At 31.5% G+C, this 14,521-nt stretch overlaps 1 protein-coding gene and 1 long non-coding RNA gene across 2 annotated transcripts; one reads left to right on the top strand and one right to left on the bottom strand.

Moving 5' to 3' along the window:
* The first annotated feature begins 3,354 nt into the window (after positions 1 to 3,354).
* LOC111707451 (acyl-CoA-binding protein homolog 1) lies at positions 3,355 to 7,455 on the top strand. Its single transcript, XM_023480564.1, has 5 exons — positions 3,355 to 3,454; positions 4,568 to 4,602; positions 5,371 to 5,427; positions 6,245 to 6,331; positions 7,244 to 7,455. Exons 1-5 carry the CDS (start codon positions 3,421 to 3,423, stop codon positions 7,319 to 7,321), a joined length of 291 nt encoding a protein of 96 aa, XP_023336332.1. The 5' UTR covers positions 3,355 to 3,420; the 3' UTR covers positions 7,322 to 7,455.
* Positions 7,456 to 7,502: 47 nt separating this feature from the next.
* Positions 7,503 to 9,807, bottom strand: LOC111707452 (uncharacterized). The gene is made up of 3 exons (XR_002766438.1): positions 9,738 to 9,807; positions 9,465 to 9,490; positions 7,503 to 8,102 (listed from the first exon to the last, which is right to left on the bottom strand). It is a non-coding gene; the product is annotated as an uncharacterized LOC111707452 (long non-coding RNA).
* Between the last annotated feature and the right edge of the window lie 4,714 nt (positions 9,808 to 14,521).

Genomic DNA, 14,521 nt, shown 5'->3' with positions numbered 1-14,521 from the left:
ACATATCTTAAACACACTATTTAAATTGTTTATTTGTTTTAAAATTATATTTGGTCATCATCAAGCTAAATCGAGGTGAAAAATAAAATATACAAATTAGAGCTATGTTTGAAAGTACGTTAAAGTTTGTCTGGATGGAGACATCAGGAGATATCGGGATGGAGTAACGAAACGTGTAATTACGATGGACAAGACAGTGGTTTTGACAATGTTTATATAATAGAATGTATATATCAAGGTTGTAATGCAAGGAAAGTTAATTGCTGTCGCGTATGCTCTGCGTACATATTGAAACCAGTTCTCTCTGGGCGGTATTTTTAAACAAGAATAGATGTGTTCGTTTAGTATCCGAGGAGGATAAAAGCATCAAATCTTGATAATTTTGATAATTCACATAATAGTTTCCTATAACCAGAATATTTCATTGTTTTTTTTTATGTGAAAGATGGATCCCATGTCAGGCTTCGACATCCTTCTTGTGTTTACATTAGCGCCTAGAGACAGTACACGGCAGTACAAAAGATGTGTACACTTCGGAAATAACTTTCCTTGCATTACATCCTTGGGATATATCATAGACAAGTTTGATGTAATTTTATGACTGGGGTCTTATCCAGTACGTTAGAATTGGACCCTGGACTTACAATTTATCTTTGGTTTTCGTAAAGTTAATAGTAGTCAAAGGAGTAAAGAAAAACATTGCAAGGCTTTAAAACTTAAGTTACCACTGCAGTTTCTGATAACCAGTTACAAATGCAGTTTCTGGTAACCAGTTACCACTTTAGTTTCTGGTTACAAGTTAACGATGCAGTTTCTGTTTACCAGGTACCACTGCAGTTTATGGTTACCAGTTACCACTTTAGTTTCTGGTTACAAGTTAACGATGCAGTTTCTGGTTACCAGGTACCACTGCAGTTACTGGTTACCATGTACCCCTGCAGTTTCTGGTTACCAGTTATCAATTCAGTTTCTGGTTACCAGTTACCCCTGCAGTTTCTGGTTACCATGTACCCCTGCAGTTTCTGGTTACCAGTTATCAATTCAGTTTCTGGTTACCAGTTACCAATGCAGTTTCTGGTTACCAGTTACCAATAGTTTCTGGTTACAAGTTAACGATGCAGTTTCTGGTTACCAGGTACCACTGGTTACCAGTTACCAATGCAGTTTCTGGTTACCAGTTACCAATTCAGTTTCTGGTTACCAGTTACCAATGCAGTTTCTGGTTACCAGTTACCAATGCAGTTTATGGTTACCAGGTACCACTGCAGTTTCTGGTTACCAGTTACCAATTCAGTTTCTGTTTACCAGTTACCAATGCAATTTCTGGTTACCAGGGACCACTGCAGTTTCTGCTTTACAATTACCACTTTAGTTTCTGTTAACCAGTTACCACTGCAGTTTGTGGTTACCAGTTACCCCTGTTATAACCTTTTAGTTTTAATAATGTTCAGAGCACATCTGTAAAAATGTTCAGCTACTGAAGACAATTTATGATATCATGAAAGATAGAAGACGACTCTTATTTCACTCTTGCCTGGTTCCCACTGTATAGTTTACAATAATAACATACAGATAGTCACGTAATTGTGTAGTCAAAATATTCACGTTTATTTATTTATTTTTCTACAAATGAATTTGGAGATAAAGATAACATTATGCAAAATAATTAAAATCAAGATTAATGTCAATACTGGTAGGGAAAAACGGGACGGACAATAAGAAAATTCTTGATGACCTCGTAGCTTCTTAAATTTTTGTTTTACGCAGAAGTTTGAACATATATATTTAATCCGGTTACTTCACCAAATTCAATACTACTGTTAATAAACCAACTACTGTTAATAAACCAACTACTGTTAATAAACCAACTACTGTTAATAAACTAACTACTGTTAAGAAACCAACTACTGTTAATAAACCAACTACTGATAATAAACCAACTACTGTTAATAAACCAACTTCTATTAATAAACCAACTACTAATAATAAACCAACTACTGTTAATAAACCAACTACTGTTAATAAACCAACTACTGTTAATAAACCAACTACTATTAATAAACCAACTACTATTATTAAACTAAATAGAGTTGATAAACCAACTACTAAATATGGATCAACTAAAAAACCTTTTTTTTTATAAACATTTTGCGATTCAAAAAGCGTTTTCAGTTTTTGATGCAACATTTAGCAGTATACAAGTATCATCCCCCAGCTCTATTACAACAATAGTATTATCTTAAACGTTGTACTTTGTAAAACAGTTGATACATTCCCTTTATTAGCAATACTAAGTATATCGAGTGCAGAGTTTAAATTTTCTATTTGTTTCACATTTTGTAAAATTTAATTCTTACTCTGTTATTTTATTAAGAAAAACGTTTTTTTTTGCACTATTATTAATTCTCGGAAATAAATGCTAAATTCAAATGCAAAACATTTTTTTCTATTTTTATTTGAAAGACCAAGAGCCCAAAACCTCGCTGACAACGTTTTTTGTACTTTTACTTTGCATTATTTTTGTAACAATTGGCTTAAACATTTCTTTACTTAACAATATAGAATAATTTTTGAAATATTCAGGCTAGATACTTTCCAAATATATATATAATGTCATGTGTATGAATTATTTGGAATTGGGACAAAAAGAGCAAAACTTGCAAAAAAAACAGTTGACAAAAATTCAATTATATTAGATATATTTACAGTTTTCATATATATATATAGTTTAGTTTGATGCTTTTCAAAAATGTATGAGGTGAAATAATTGAAATATCTAAAACGTGTGCAAAAAAAAACACTGCAAAAAACGAATTTCAAAAAATTGCAATTTTTTCTTCTTTGTTTTAATATAGAAATGGTCTTTATATAACTGTACAACAATTCAAAATGATGATATGTAACTTTTGTATGAAGTTACTGCTTATCTTTGCAAAATGGCAAAACTAGTTTACAAAAGTGACATGCTTTTTGGCAAATTTAAAACTGTAGGGTTGAACCAAAATCTTGAGGAAAATTTTACTTGGTTAAGCTAAAAAATTAATAAAAAAGTGACAGAAATACAAAATACGGAGTTATCAGATAAGTCCATGTTTTCCTTATTTGTTTGTGCAATTTTGTTTGCCAATCCTTTTTTCCAAAAATGTATTATTTGTTGTATTATCTTTAAAACTACGGATTAAGAAGGGAGGTTGGGCTTGGGTCCCTCACCCCACCACCTAGTTTTCAAGTGTACCCCTGCAGGGATGATGGTTAAAATATTCTCATGTTTACTCTGTCTAAAGGGGAAAATTTATTCAAAGAAAAAGGACAAGATGGCCTCATTTTAAACATGATTCGTTTATCAATTTGAGAAGAATTGGAAAGATAAGAATATTTGAGAGAGTATCAATCTGCTTAAATCCATTGACTAAGATAAACATGACGGACGCAGAAATTCAAGAATGGACTCCAGGTATAAAAATATAATTACTTAAATATCGTCTTCTTTATCATGGAAGAAATCCACCAACAAGTATTGTGAGAGTGGAATGTCTGATTCACAACAGTACCTAATCAATAATGATGAATAATGAATCAAATATTCATGTTTATAGATTTAAAAACTTGTGGTTTCTTTATAAATGTGATTTGTACATTAATCCTGCAGGAGAAGAGTTCAGGAATTATCAGAATTAAGCATTTTTCAAGATAGAAAAACTTTCTCTTAAAGGTTCCGTTGTGAATGGTGCATGCTGAGATGCCCCTCTTTAAATTATTTTTCACTTAAAATTACGACTAAAAACTAAAAGAAATTTAAATTAAACACTTTCCATTCAAACTCTACATAGTGTACAGTAACATACAGTATTACCAGAAAATTGTGGAATAGGAAGACGACATGAAATTGCATTTGATGTTGTAACAAATAGCTTCACTAGATACTTATAAAATCACTAATTAAATGCTTGTTTACACTCCACAATTGCTGTGTCTTATGTTCATTAGATAAACAACTTAATTCTGAAATTCGTTTTTATATTCCAGAGTTTTCTTTTCCTTACTGTAAGGAAGAGACATGTAACCAAAAGAAAAGTAAATTGATTGTTGTCTTCTTTTTATAAATGTTCATAAAGATTTTGTTATTTGAAATGACTTTAATTTATTTATCAGTTATAACAATTAAAATCTTCATTGACATTTAACTTAATTAAGACAAGTCATCGACGCAACGACAATCATACCAAAGTTTTCAGCTTACAAGTATATTCATGCATAACCTGAATACTCTAAAATAGGAAAAACGACTTTTAGACTCAAGTTTTGTTTAGGTTATGTCCGCTTAGCATAAGACTTCGCAATTGGGCAGTGTAAACAGATCCAATTTTCTGAATTAGTGATTTAACTGTACAGTAAAACTTGTTACTTAATACCAACATCAAATACACTTAAGTAGTTCTATAAAGTCATTTACAGCTATTTCAGAGTTTTCTGGTTATCACTGTAATTTATTGAAAATAATCTCAACTTTTTTACATCGAAGCCTACTTAGTTACGTAGAATTTGTATTTAAAAAATATATTTTTAGCTTTTGAAGAGGCAGCTGCGGAAATTAATGAAAAGGAAAATCGTTTAATGTCACACAGATTCACTTTTAATCCAACTCTTTTTAGAGATTGACTAAAACTAGATTTGAAACTTATAAATAAACTGAACCCTAAAGGGTATTAGGGTGAAGGGGGGAGGTGGTATTTGGTGCCCCTAGACCAGTTACTTCTCAATATTAAAACAAGTATCTTTGAAACTTATTGATATCATTCAAATGTTGCTATTTTTTATTGCATAGAAGGTTAGTACGTATATACCAAAAGGCCAAGACGGGTAGGTTTCATAAAAAACTCTCTTAATTAGAAAAATCTCTAAATTTGACTCGGTGGTTCAAAATTGAACTGTTATTAGGTAGTTCATTGACGTAGCTTAAATTCAATAAATTAGGTCAAAGGGAAGTTCCAAACTTTAAAAACGACGACCTTAAAATTTAAATTTTTTAAAAACTACTTGAAAATGAATTCAGTGTCCGAATTTAATGAATTTTAGCTGCGTCTTAAATCCACCAAAAAACCGGTTTTAATTGAGCGCCGGCTTAAATCTTGAAACAATGAATACGATTTTAAGTGGAACCAACCGTATTTGAGCCGTAGCTTAATTTTAGGCCGCGGCTAAAAGTCTTAAAATTCGGCCTCAATCATTTGTCAACCATTCATACTTTATTACTTCATGTTTTATTTGTCAAGATAAAAATTCTAATTCCTAAACTACGTTTGGCTTAAAATATGCTTAATATTCTGAAAAAAAAAGTTATTCATAAATCTTAAACGGAATTTGTATTAGATTAATAAAACCTTGAGTAATGATGAGTTAAAGGAACTATATGCACTCTTTAAGCAGGTTATTATTGAATATTTATTTTTAAAAATGTAAAAATCCTTTATCAATAAATTACTCGTAAAATTTCTCCTATTTGTTTACGAATTCTAAACTGAGTTTGTTAAATATATATTACAGACCTGGGTTTCTAAGCTAGCTTTCAAATATTACTTAATACATGATGTTTGCTATAAAGCTAAAATAATTTTCTTATCAATTGACAAGATAACCATCCTTGTTATTTTAACAATTAAGAAAATATTCTAAACAAATTAGGAAAGTTAAACAGACACAATGACAGCATTTTGTTAGGTCATTTTTTATTCTTGTTTACGAATTACGTCAAATGCCACGGATAGTGTTTTGATCAATTGATTTTATAAATAAATCAGCGCCTAATTATTTTAAGCTTTTTGATTATAATTCTTCTGCTTATTTTAGGCTCATTTAATATTTATCTTTACAAAATTTAATTCAAAAAATTTTTATCCCAAAAAGTACAGCTCTGACTTTTAACTTTAATGTTCCCTTTGAAATTGCAAGCAACAGCTTCAGTATTCCATGTTGTTTCCATAACCTTGTTCAAAACATTACGAAAAACATCACAAAAAACACAAGCGAGTAACTTTATTTCAAACAATTGTTTTTGAATTTTTCGGCATGATTTTTGATCAGATTTTATTCATAGAGGAGAAGAATTGCTGATTGATTATAGTCATTGCAATTAATTTCACCATAGAAAATTTTGAAAAGAAAAGTTCACAAAAACGAAAAAAATCAATTTTGTTAAATTTTTTCTCTCTCTAATTCATAATCCCATTATTTGGTTGTATTGTAGGGTTCAGTAGGGGATGTGAACACCAGTAGGCCTGGTATGCTGGACATCAAAGGAAAAATTAAATGGGATGCTTGGGCATCTAAAAAGGTAATGTTACCCCCCCCCCCCCCAACACACACACACACAACCTCCTATACCTCAATGAAGAATTAGATATTTCTAGCATGACCCGGCCGACCGCAATTATATTTTTGAAGAATATAGGTATATAGGAAATTCCCCGAATCCCAAATATCTTAGCATTCAAGAAATTTCCTAAAAAGGAAAAAATATTCTCAGATTCTCAACTGACAATTTTGCTGGTGAGAGAGGTGAGAGAGAAAAGGCTTTTCTCCGCTTTTTACAGCTGACAATGTTGTCACTTCAACTACCATAAATATTCATTTTCCTCATATTAGGAGTTAGAGTGTCCATTTCTATGAAGACGACACGTCTATAGTACATTGGAGTGCATCCTGAGTATCTACTATGTAACCAATATAAAAACACATTGGGCATGAAATATTTATACATCAAATGGAGTGTTAAATGAAATTACAAAACTATATCTCAAACTGAGAAAAATTTTATTAAATATTTTCCCAGAAGAAGGATGACTTGCCAAGTGACAATTTCCCGTGGAAACTCCCCACAAGTTAAATTTCTTAAACGGCAACAATTTTCAAAGACCTTCTGAGACCCCATAGACTGAAATAGGGGACAAGCAATCCGAGCGCTGTGGCTTGGAAAGACTTGGGAAGTTGCCGCTTATAAAATGGCACAGAATTGGGAAGTCGCCACATGGGAAAATACACTTGGGAAGTTTTCACTTGGGAAAATACCCTTAGGAAGTTGCCACTTGGGAAAATACCCTTGGGAAGTTGCCACTTGGGAAAATACCCTTAGGAAGTTGCCACTTGGGAAAATACCCTTGGGAAGTTGCCACTTGGGAAAATACCCTTGGGAAGTTGCCACTTGTGAAAAAGCCTTTGAGAAATTACCTAACATGATGTTTTATAGGGAATGACCCGAGTTGAAGGTATGAAAGCTTATATTCAGTTCACCAAGGAACTATTCCAAAAACATGGAACAAGATAAAGGAACGCTGACAACAAGGAGCGCCAAAAAGATGGAACCCAGAAAAAGAACGCTGTCAATGGTGTTCCAATTGCAATTAATTTATGTACTTATTTACCACTCAGAAATACATAATCGGCAATTCTAAACCTTAATTTGTTTATTTATTATTTTTGTCTGTATTACAATTATTTCAATAAAACGGACCCCCCCCCCCATTAGAAAAAGGCATGGAGTTGAAATAATCTTTCAAGGCCAGCGCCATTGATACAAAAACTAGACTGCTAATCTTTAAAGGTTCGCGTGCTAGGGAGGTTTTATATAAAAATGGAAAAAAGTCGTAAAATGTAAAAAATTAAACGTTTTGTTTTCTACAAGTAAGAACATAAAAACATTGTTTAATATTTATTTTTTAAAACTGTCGAATTTAGATTAGAAGTGTGAATCAAAAAAAAGTTTACGGATAAACACCCCTTCCCCAGCTTTTTTTAGGATTAACAAGTAATAGTTACAGAAACAAATGTTCTCCATGCATATTCAATTATTTAAAGATCTAAGACTTCAACCCCTGTCCTGAAACTTCTCTAAGCTGTCCAACACGCCAATCCCTCCAAACACCGCAATACCATCATCAAGTTATTCCATTGTTATACTATATTGCGGGCTTGTATCAGTGAAGGGCCTGCTCAGTTCTCCAAGTTAATGTTTCCAAATTTAGAATTTCAACTTTATCCAGGTTTTTATCCTTATATAGTCACCGACAGTCCATATTTCCTCTTCATACAGTGCACAACATGGCTTCCTATAAAAATAGAGATAGCTAAATGGAACTGAATATTCTCTAATCTTCATATTCCTCTAATTTCGCAACCTAATGGTGGTAACTTTTTATATGTTTATTGTTTTAATACAGTTTGAAACATTAGTAGTTTGCAAGCTGTTTAATATTTATGAAAAAATATTAAAATTTAATTTCTAGAATTAAGTTGTAAAATTTGTTTATTTTGCCTCGTTAAGGTGTATGATTTCTTATGTTCAAATTGATGTATCAACCCTATTTAACTGGGAACGGAGACCCCCCCCCCCCTCCTCCTCTCTGGTAACCTATAAAAGTATAGGTCTGACATTTATTCAAAGAAATTTTGAAAAGGTTTTTGTACATGTGACGCCTTTAAAGGGATTTCCCACATGTCAGTGTTTCTTAAAAACATATTTAGGCTAATAGTCAAGATTGTAAAATTCATATTTCTCAAAATTTTTGTTTTGAACATTTTTTGCTAAATATATGGATTAAGAAATAAATAATTGTATTTTTGCTAAGGAATTGATTCTTTTCCGCAAACTCTGATTTTCTAACTCCTTTGCAACCCAATTTCGTAGACCTGAGATATTTCAAACTATGAATTCTGATAGATCAAATAATCCAAGTTTTAATGTAGAATTGTCCATCAGGTTTCAAAGATGTAGAGATTTTAAAATCTGATTTTGTGGCTCAATTACTTTTTACTCTTTTTCCAGACTTTTAAAGTAGACCCCAATGGCTGAAGTAGAACCCGATGGCTGAAGTAGAACCCAAAGACTAAAGTATAACCTAATGGCTGAAGTGAAGTAGAACCCAATGGCTGAAATAAAACCCAATGGCTGAAGTAGAACCCAATGGCTGAAGTAGAACCTAATAGCTGAAGTAGAACCCAAAGACTGAAGTAGAACCCAATGGCTGAAGTAGAACCTAATAGCTGAAGTAGAACCCAAAGACTGAAGTAGAACCTAATGGCTGAAGTGAAGTAGAACCCAATGGTTGAAGTAGAACCCTGTAAACCCCAAAGACTGAAGTAGAACCTAATAGCTGAAGTAGAACCCAAAGACTGAAGTAGAACCTAATGGCTGAAGTGAAGTAGAACCCAATGGCTGAAGTAGAACCCAATGGCTGAAGTGGAACCCAATGGCTTAAGTAGAACCCAATGGCTGAAGTAGAACCCAATGGCTTTCCAAAAAATTATCAAATATCAAGGTTTCCGAGACCAGTCTATTTTGGGTAGAATGAGACGTCAGGAAGGAAAAGGGTTGCCTTGCAGTTGGTATATCTGGAAGTACGTTTAATACCATCAGAAAAAACATATATACTTTTCTACTTTAGCAAGATAAGGATCTAGATTATCAATACCTCCAAGCAGTATGACTCCACTTTCGCTGAAATATGAATATTTTTTAAGAATTTCCAATAAAGACGACATTTAAAAAATGTGTAAAACCCATCTTAACGGTTTAAATAAATGAAAACAAAAAATATCTAGCTACACAATAGTTAACTGATAGTGGTAAAGAATGCGTTTTCTTATGATTATTAGCTTCAATTTCGCTGAAATATGGATATTTTTCAAAAAATTTGAAAAATAATTAATAATTTTTTTTTAGTTTTTTAGATTAAAATATTAACCCAAAAGGAACAGCACAGTGCAGTGGTATGCTCTCCCAGAAGTCAGTCCAATTTATTCCATCAAACATTTACAATCACTAAAGCGGCAGATCTGTGCGATTAAATGATCATCTTTCTTATTATCTATAAAAAATACTTGATGTGAGAAATAAGCTTAAAAAATGAAATGAACGGGACTTCCAAGCACTTAACTATGGCACATCGTTTGTGTGAGCGCCCTTTATTATATTGGATTATCTCCAAGCTTTAACGCCAAAAAAAGCCACATAATACTCGATAAACCTAGTATTTTCACTCAATTACTGAATATTTATTTTAACATATATATTTCCTTCAAATTATCTAAAATACAACACGATCATACTTAATATAATATTTTTTTTATTTAGAAATAAATTTGTAGGTCCAATTCCATTTCAAATAAAAAACGCAAATATTTTACTGCAGAACATTATCTAAACGTTCTCTCTTCATAGAAAGGTCTTTAAGAAGGAAAAAAGGTTGTTTTGTTTTTTTAAATATTACTAACAAACTTACGTTTTTGAAAACATTTGCAAGCAGATGTTGTAATTTTACAGTGATAACCAGAAAACTCTGAAATAGGAAGACAACTTGTTCAATGATCATTAAACATATAGCAATTGTACAGTGTAAATAGACCCATTTCACTTAAATAGCGCTTTGCTAAGTTACTAGTAACAATATTTGCTTTGTAACGACAGCAAAACGCTTAAGGATTGCTATAATGTCGTCTTTCTATTCCAATGTTTTCTCCTTATCACTGTACAATGCTAATGATTCAAACTTTGACTTAAGTTAGAGGTAAGTAATCAGTTACTTTATAGCAAAACATGGACAACTCTTTGATAAAATATGTAATAGATATTTAAGTAATAAGTTTAATAGTTTTTCAGGTTTGTTTATAAATGCAAAACTTATCACATACATTCTACTGTACACAAAAAAAGACACATTTAATAAGTGACCTTTAAATAAGTGAGTGCCATCATTGATTCACGCCGGACTTTCAATAGATGAGAGCATATAACCAATTTTCAGAAAAAGGTTTGAATGGCACTCATGAGAATCGTTTATTAAAAGTCACTGAAAATTCAATCTAACAAGAACATTTAATGTTTTTATTTCATTTTTGAAACTTTTAAATGAAATTAAATTTATTATCTTCAAACTTAATCTCCTGAAAAATAAAGTGAAACATTTTTTATTTAGATAATTCAAAATCGAATTAAAAATGACAATTCTTAGCAACGTTTATATAATCTAAAAAAATAGGACATTCAATCGATTGATAACTTTTTAGTCGTCTTTGTCATAAGAAACAGTTTAAGACATTCTTTGTAGATAGCTTGATTTTTAACAATAATCACAAAATAGCCCTTTAAGCTTGCCACTTCAAAACTCGGTCTGGCAGTTTTTTGCTCTCAAAAGATTTTAAAAATTTTGTATAAATTTCAATTTATTGAATGAAGTATTAAAATGTCTTATTCTGAACGAAATCATCTTCATCTCTAGTAATTATGAAAGCACAAAATTGGCAGACTACATTTTGAAAATAGCCGGAGCAGGGCTATTCTGTGGTCATTGTTCCATAAAATAGCCGGACCAGGGATATTCTGTGGTCATTGTTCCATAAAATAGCCGGAACAGGGATATTCTGTGGTCATTGTTCCATAAAATAGCCGGAGCAGGGCTATTCTGTGGTCATTGTTCCATAAAATAGCCGGAACAGGGCTATTCTGTGGTCATTGTTCCATAAAAAATATTGCAAAAATCAGGTTACCTATGTTGAAATACCTAAGGTCAAAGACGACTTTGAAGTTAAATTAATATCATTTCTGAGTCTGAATTTATAGAATTTGAGTCGCAGCTTAAATTCATAAAATTCGGACACCGATTATTAAGAGACACTGATTATTAAGAATATCACTTTATTGGTGTTGCTTGCATTTATTTGTGATAATCCATAACATTTTCGAACTTTCGCAATGAATTTACGGAACGAAAAACATCATTACAGTATTAGCCTTTAAAAACATATATATTTTTAGCAATGTCTAATTATAACTTAAAAATAAAATTTAGATATATAGTTTACGCTTTTAATTTAGATATATATAGTTTACGAGTTTAATTTAGATATATATAGTTTACGCTTTTCTTTTTTAACAATGATTTTTAGAGATTATGATTTTTTTCTCCTTTTATTAGAATACATTATACAATGCATTATTTTGAACACCAAAGCTTTACATGTTCTGCTTTACACTATCAATAACAATATCTTTATATTTACTGCATACATATTGTAATATGTTTAGTAAACACTACTACACATCATAACATCAACAATATATAGTTGTTATAGGACATAAAGACGATTTTATGTCATAATTATTGTTTCAATGTAAACCTGTTAGAGTCGATTGTCGACCTTTCTAAGTAGTCGACTTGATTAAATTGGAAGTCGACCGTAGTAGAATATATTCTGACACTCATACAGGGGTTTTACTATACCCTCCAGGGACTTAAACACTTCAGTCGCTTTCTCCTGAAATATTAGATCAAATGAAAATTTTTAGATTAAAAACCTTAATAGGCTGGGTGACTGTAGGGGAAGGGGTAGGTCGTCGGAACCCCCCCCCCCTCCCAAAGCACCTTTGACAATAAAGTTTGCGGTATTTTTGTTTCTTTGATGAGTCGGCCATGCCAAATTGGACTAAATTAGCATGCAGGAAAACTCGAACATAAAAAAAAGTTTTTTTAAGAAAAATATTTAATTTATTTTAGCCTTTTTACCCCCGAGGTACCCACGAGTTTCCTCTACAAGTTTTAGCCAATTCGGTTTAGCCGTTTGGCCAGCTATGGCTGAAGGTACATTTTTTGCTAGCCCTGTTATGGCTTTATGTACAGTGGTAGGCGATTATATCAATATGAAGCTGCCTTTTTATTTAAATTTTGATTTTTAACAAATTACAAGTTTAAAAGTAATCAAAGAGAAGCTTTTTTATTTGAAAGCTTCTCTTGACTTCTAAGTTTGTTTAATCCATGTTAATTTAAATCAAAATTGAAAGCAAAAATCGTCTTCATTTTATTGATATAATCGCTTACCATTGTATTAAAATATATAACTATACGGCAGATTTAGAGTTGTGTATTGTTTTAGTAAACGAACGAAATTTGTGATAAACGATGTGGCGTTCAGGAAAAAAACGAACGATGGACGAATAACTCATGGATCCTTCAGAGAACTTGAAAAAAACCATTTGTTTTAAAACAAAAGAAAGAAAAACAAACGATTAAAAATCATTCTAACGAACTTGAAAAAACGATTGTTTTTACTGAGCAAACGAGATCTCAAAAAAAAACTCAAAAAAGTTTTCAATGACCGAATGTTTTTTTTGAACAAACTTCAGTTAAACCCTAAATAAGCCATACATCGAAAGAATTCATCAAATGTCGTATTCTTTACTTTCTGATACTGTAGTGTTGCAGATATTTAGTTTTATTTAAAACTGTTTCCGTAAATTCATGGCTATTTATTTATTTTCGCAAAAACTGAGGTTTACGTAAAACAGTATAAAACCCATTGAAAAATTGTCAACACGAGATTTCATAAATTTTTTCGATGTATGGCTCATTTAGAGTTTAACTATATTAAAAACTATCGTTTTATTTGCAAAACGAACGCTTTTATTGAACGAATGAGTTTATTAAACAATCTTTAAGTAAGAAAACGCACTAAACAGCAAAGTGAATAAATACTAAAGTGGAACAGACTAAGGAAACGACGACAGGTTGGGCCATAAGGTTTTATTTGGTTTGGAAATAATTTCATGAAAAGATTTCATTTGGAAAGTAAAGTTATATACATATTTCTAAATACTTGGGACATAAAATGTCGTCATCCAACTATGAGTTTGGTCCACTTTAGTATTTATTCACTTTGACTAAACAGATGGAAAATAAACGATAATTTTGAGAACGAACGAAATAAATTTTTTTGAACATGAAAAAAGCCGAACGCAATTAACCAAAGACGTCTCAGTTTTTCATATTTATTAATATACAATGTTTCAGATTATCAAGTTTTCAGTTTTAACAAAATATATATTAATATATCTCTAATATCCAGTATTTGATTAATATGTTAACTATTTATTGAACATCTTTTATTATTTGATAACATTTTTATCGAATTCTCATCTTTTTAGTTTTTTCCTTTATCAAACCAATTATTTAATTTTTAAACGTTTTATTGTTGGATCTTTACAATAGTATTTAGAAAAATAAACTTTAAAAAGCAATTTTTGTGGACACTTATTGATGATACCTGGCACTTTTACATTCCATTAAATAATGTGTTACACATAGTTTAAGGGGCTTAATTATAAAGGGAATTGGGAAATTTATGTCAAAACCATAACTAGCTAGTGGGGGAAAGGGGAATATGCAACCAAGATTTAAATTTCTTGTTATATTCTTCATTTTGAGTGATCAAGTGGCGCCGCAGGGAGGTGTCTGCTCTTTCTCTTTTTGTACACTTAATTTTTAAAGGGAGGGGGATGTCCCTCAAATTCACTCCTTTCATAATCTACAAGCACGGTGGGAACCTACAAGCACGGTGGGTTACTTTATAATTCTATAATCTGCAAGCACGGTAGGTTACTTTATAATTCTATAATCTGCAAGCACGGTAGGTTACTTTATAATTCTATAATCTGCAAGCACGGTGGGTTACTTTATAATTCTATAATCTGCAAGCA

This window comes from Eurytemora carolleeae, unplaced genomic scaffold (genome assembly GCF_000591075.1).
Source record: "Eurytemora carolleeae unplaced genomic scaffold, Eaff_2.0 scaffold802, whole genome shotgun sequence".
Taxonomy (NCBI): Eukaryota; Metazoa; Arthropoda; class Copepoda; order Calanoida; family Temoridae; genus Eurytemora; species Eurytemora carolleeae.
The sequence above is the reverse complement of the archived record's forward strand: the minus strand, read 5'-3'. Positions and strand labels throughout refer to the sequence as shown.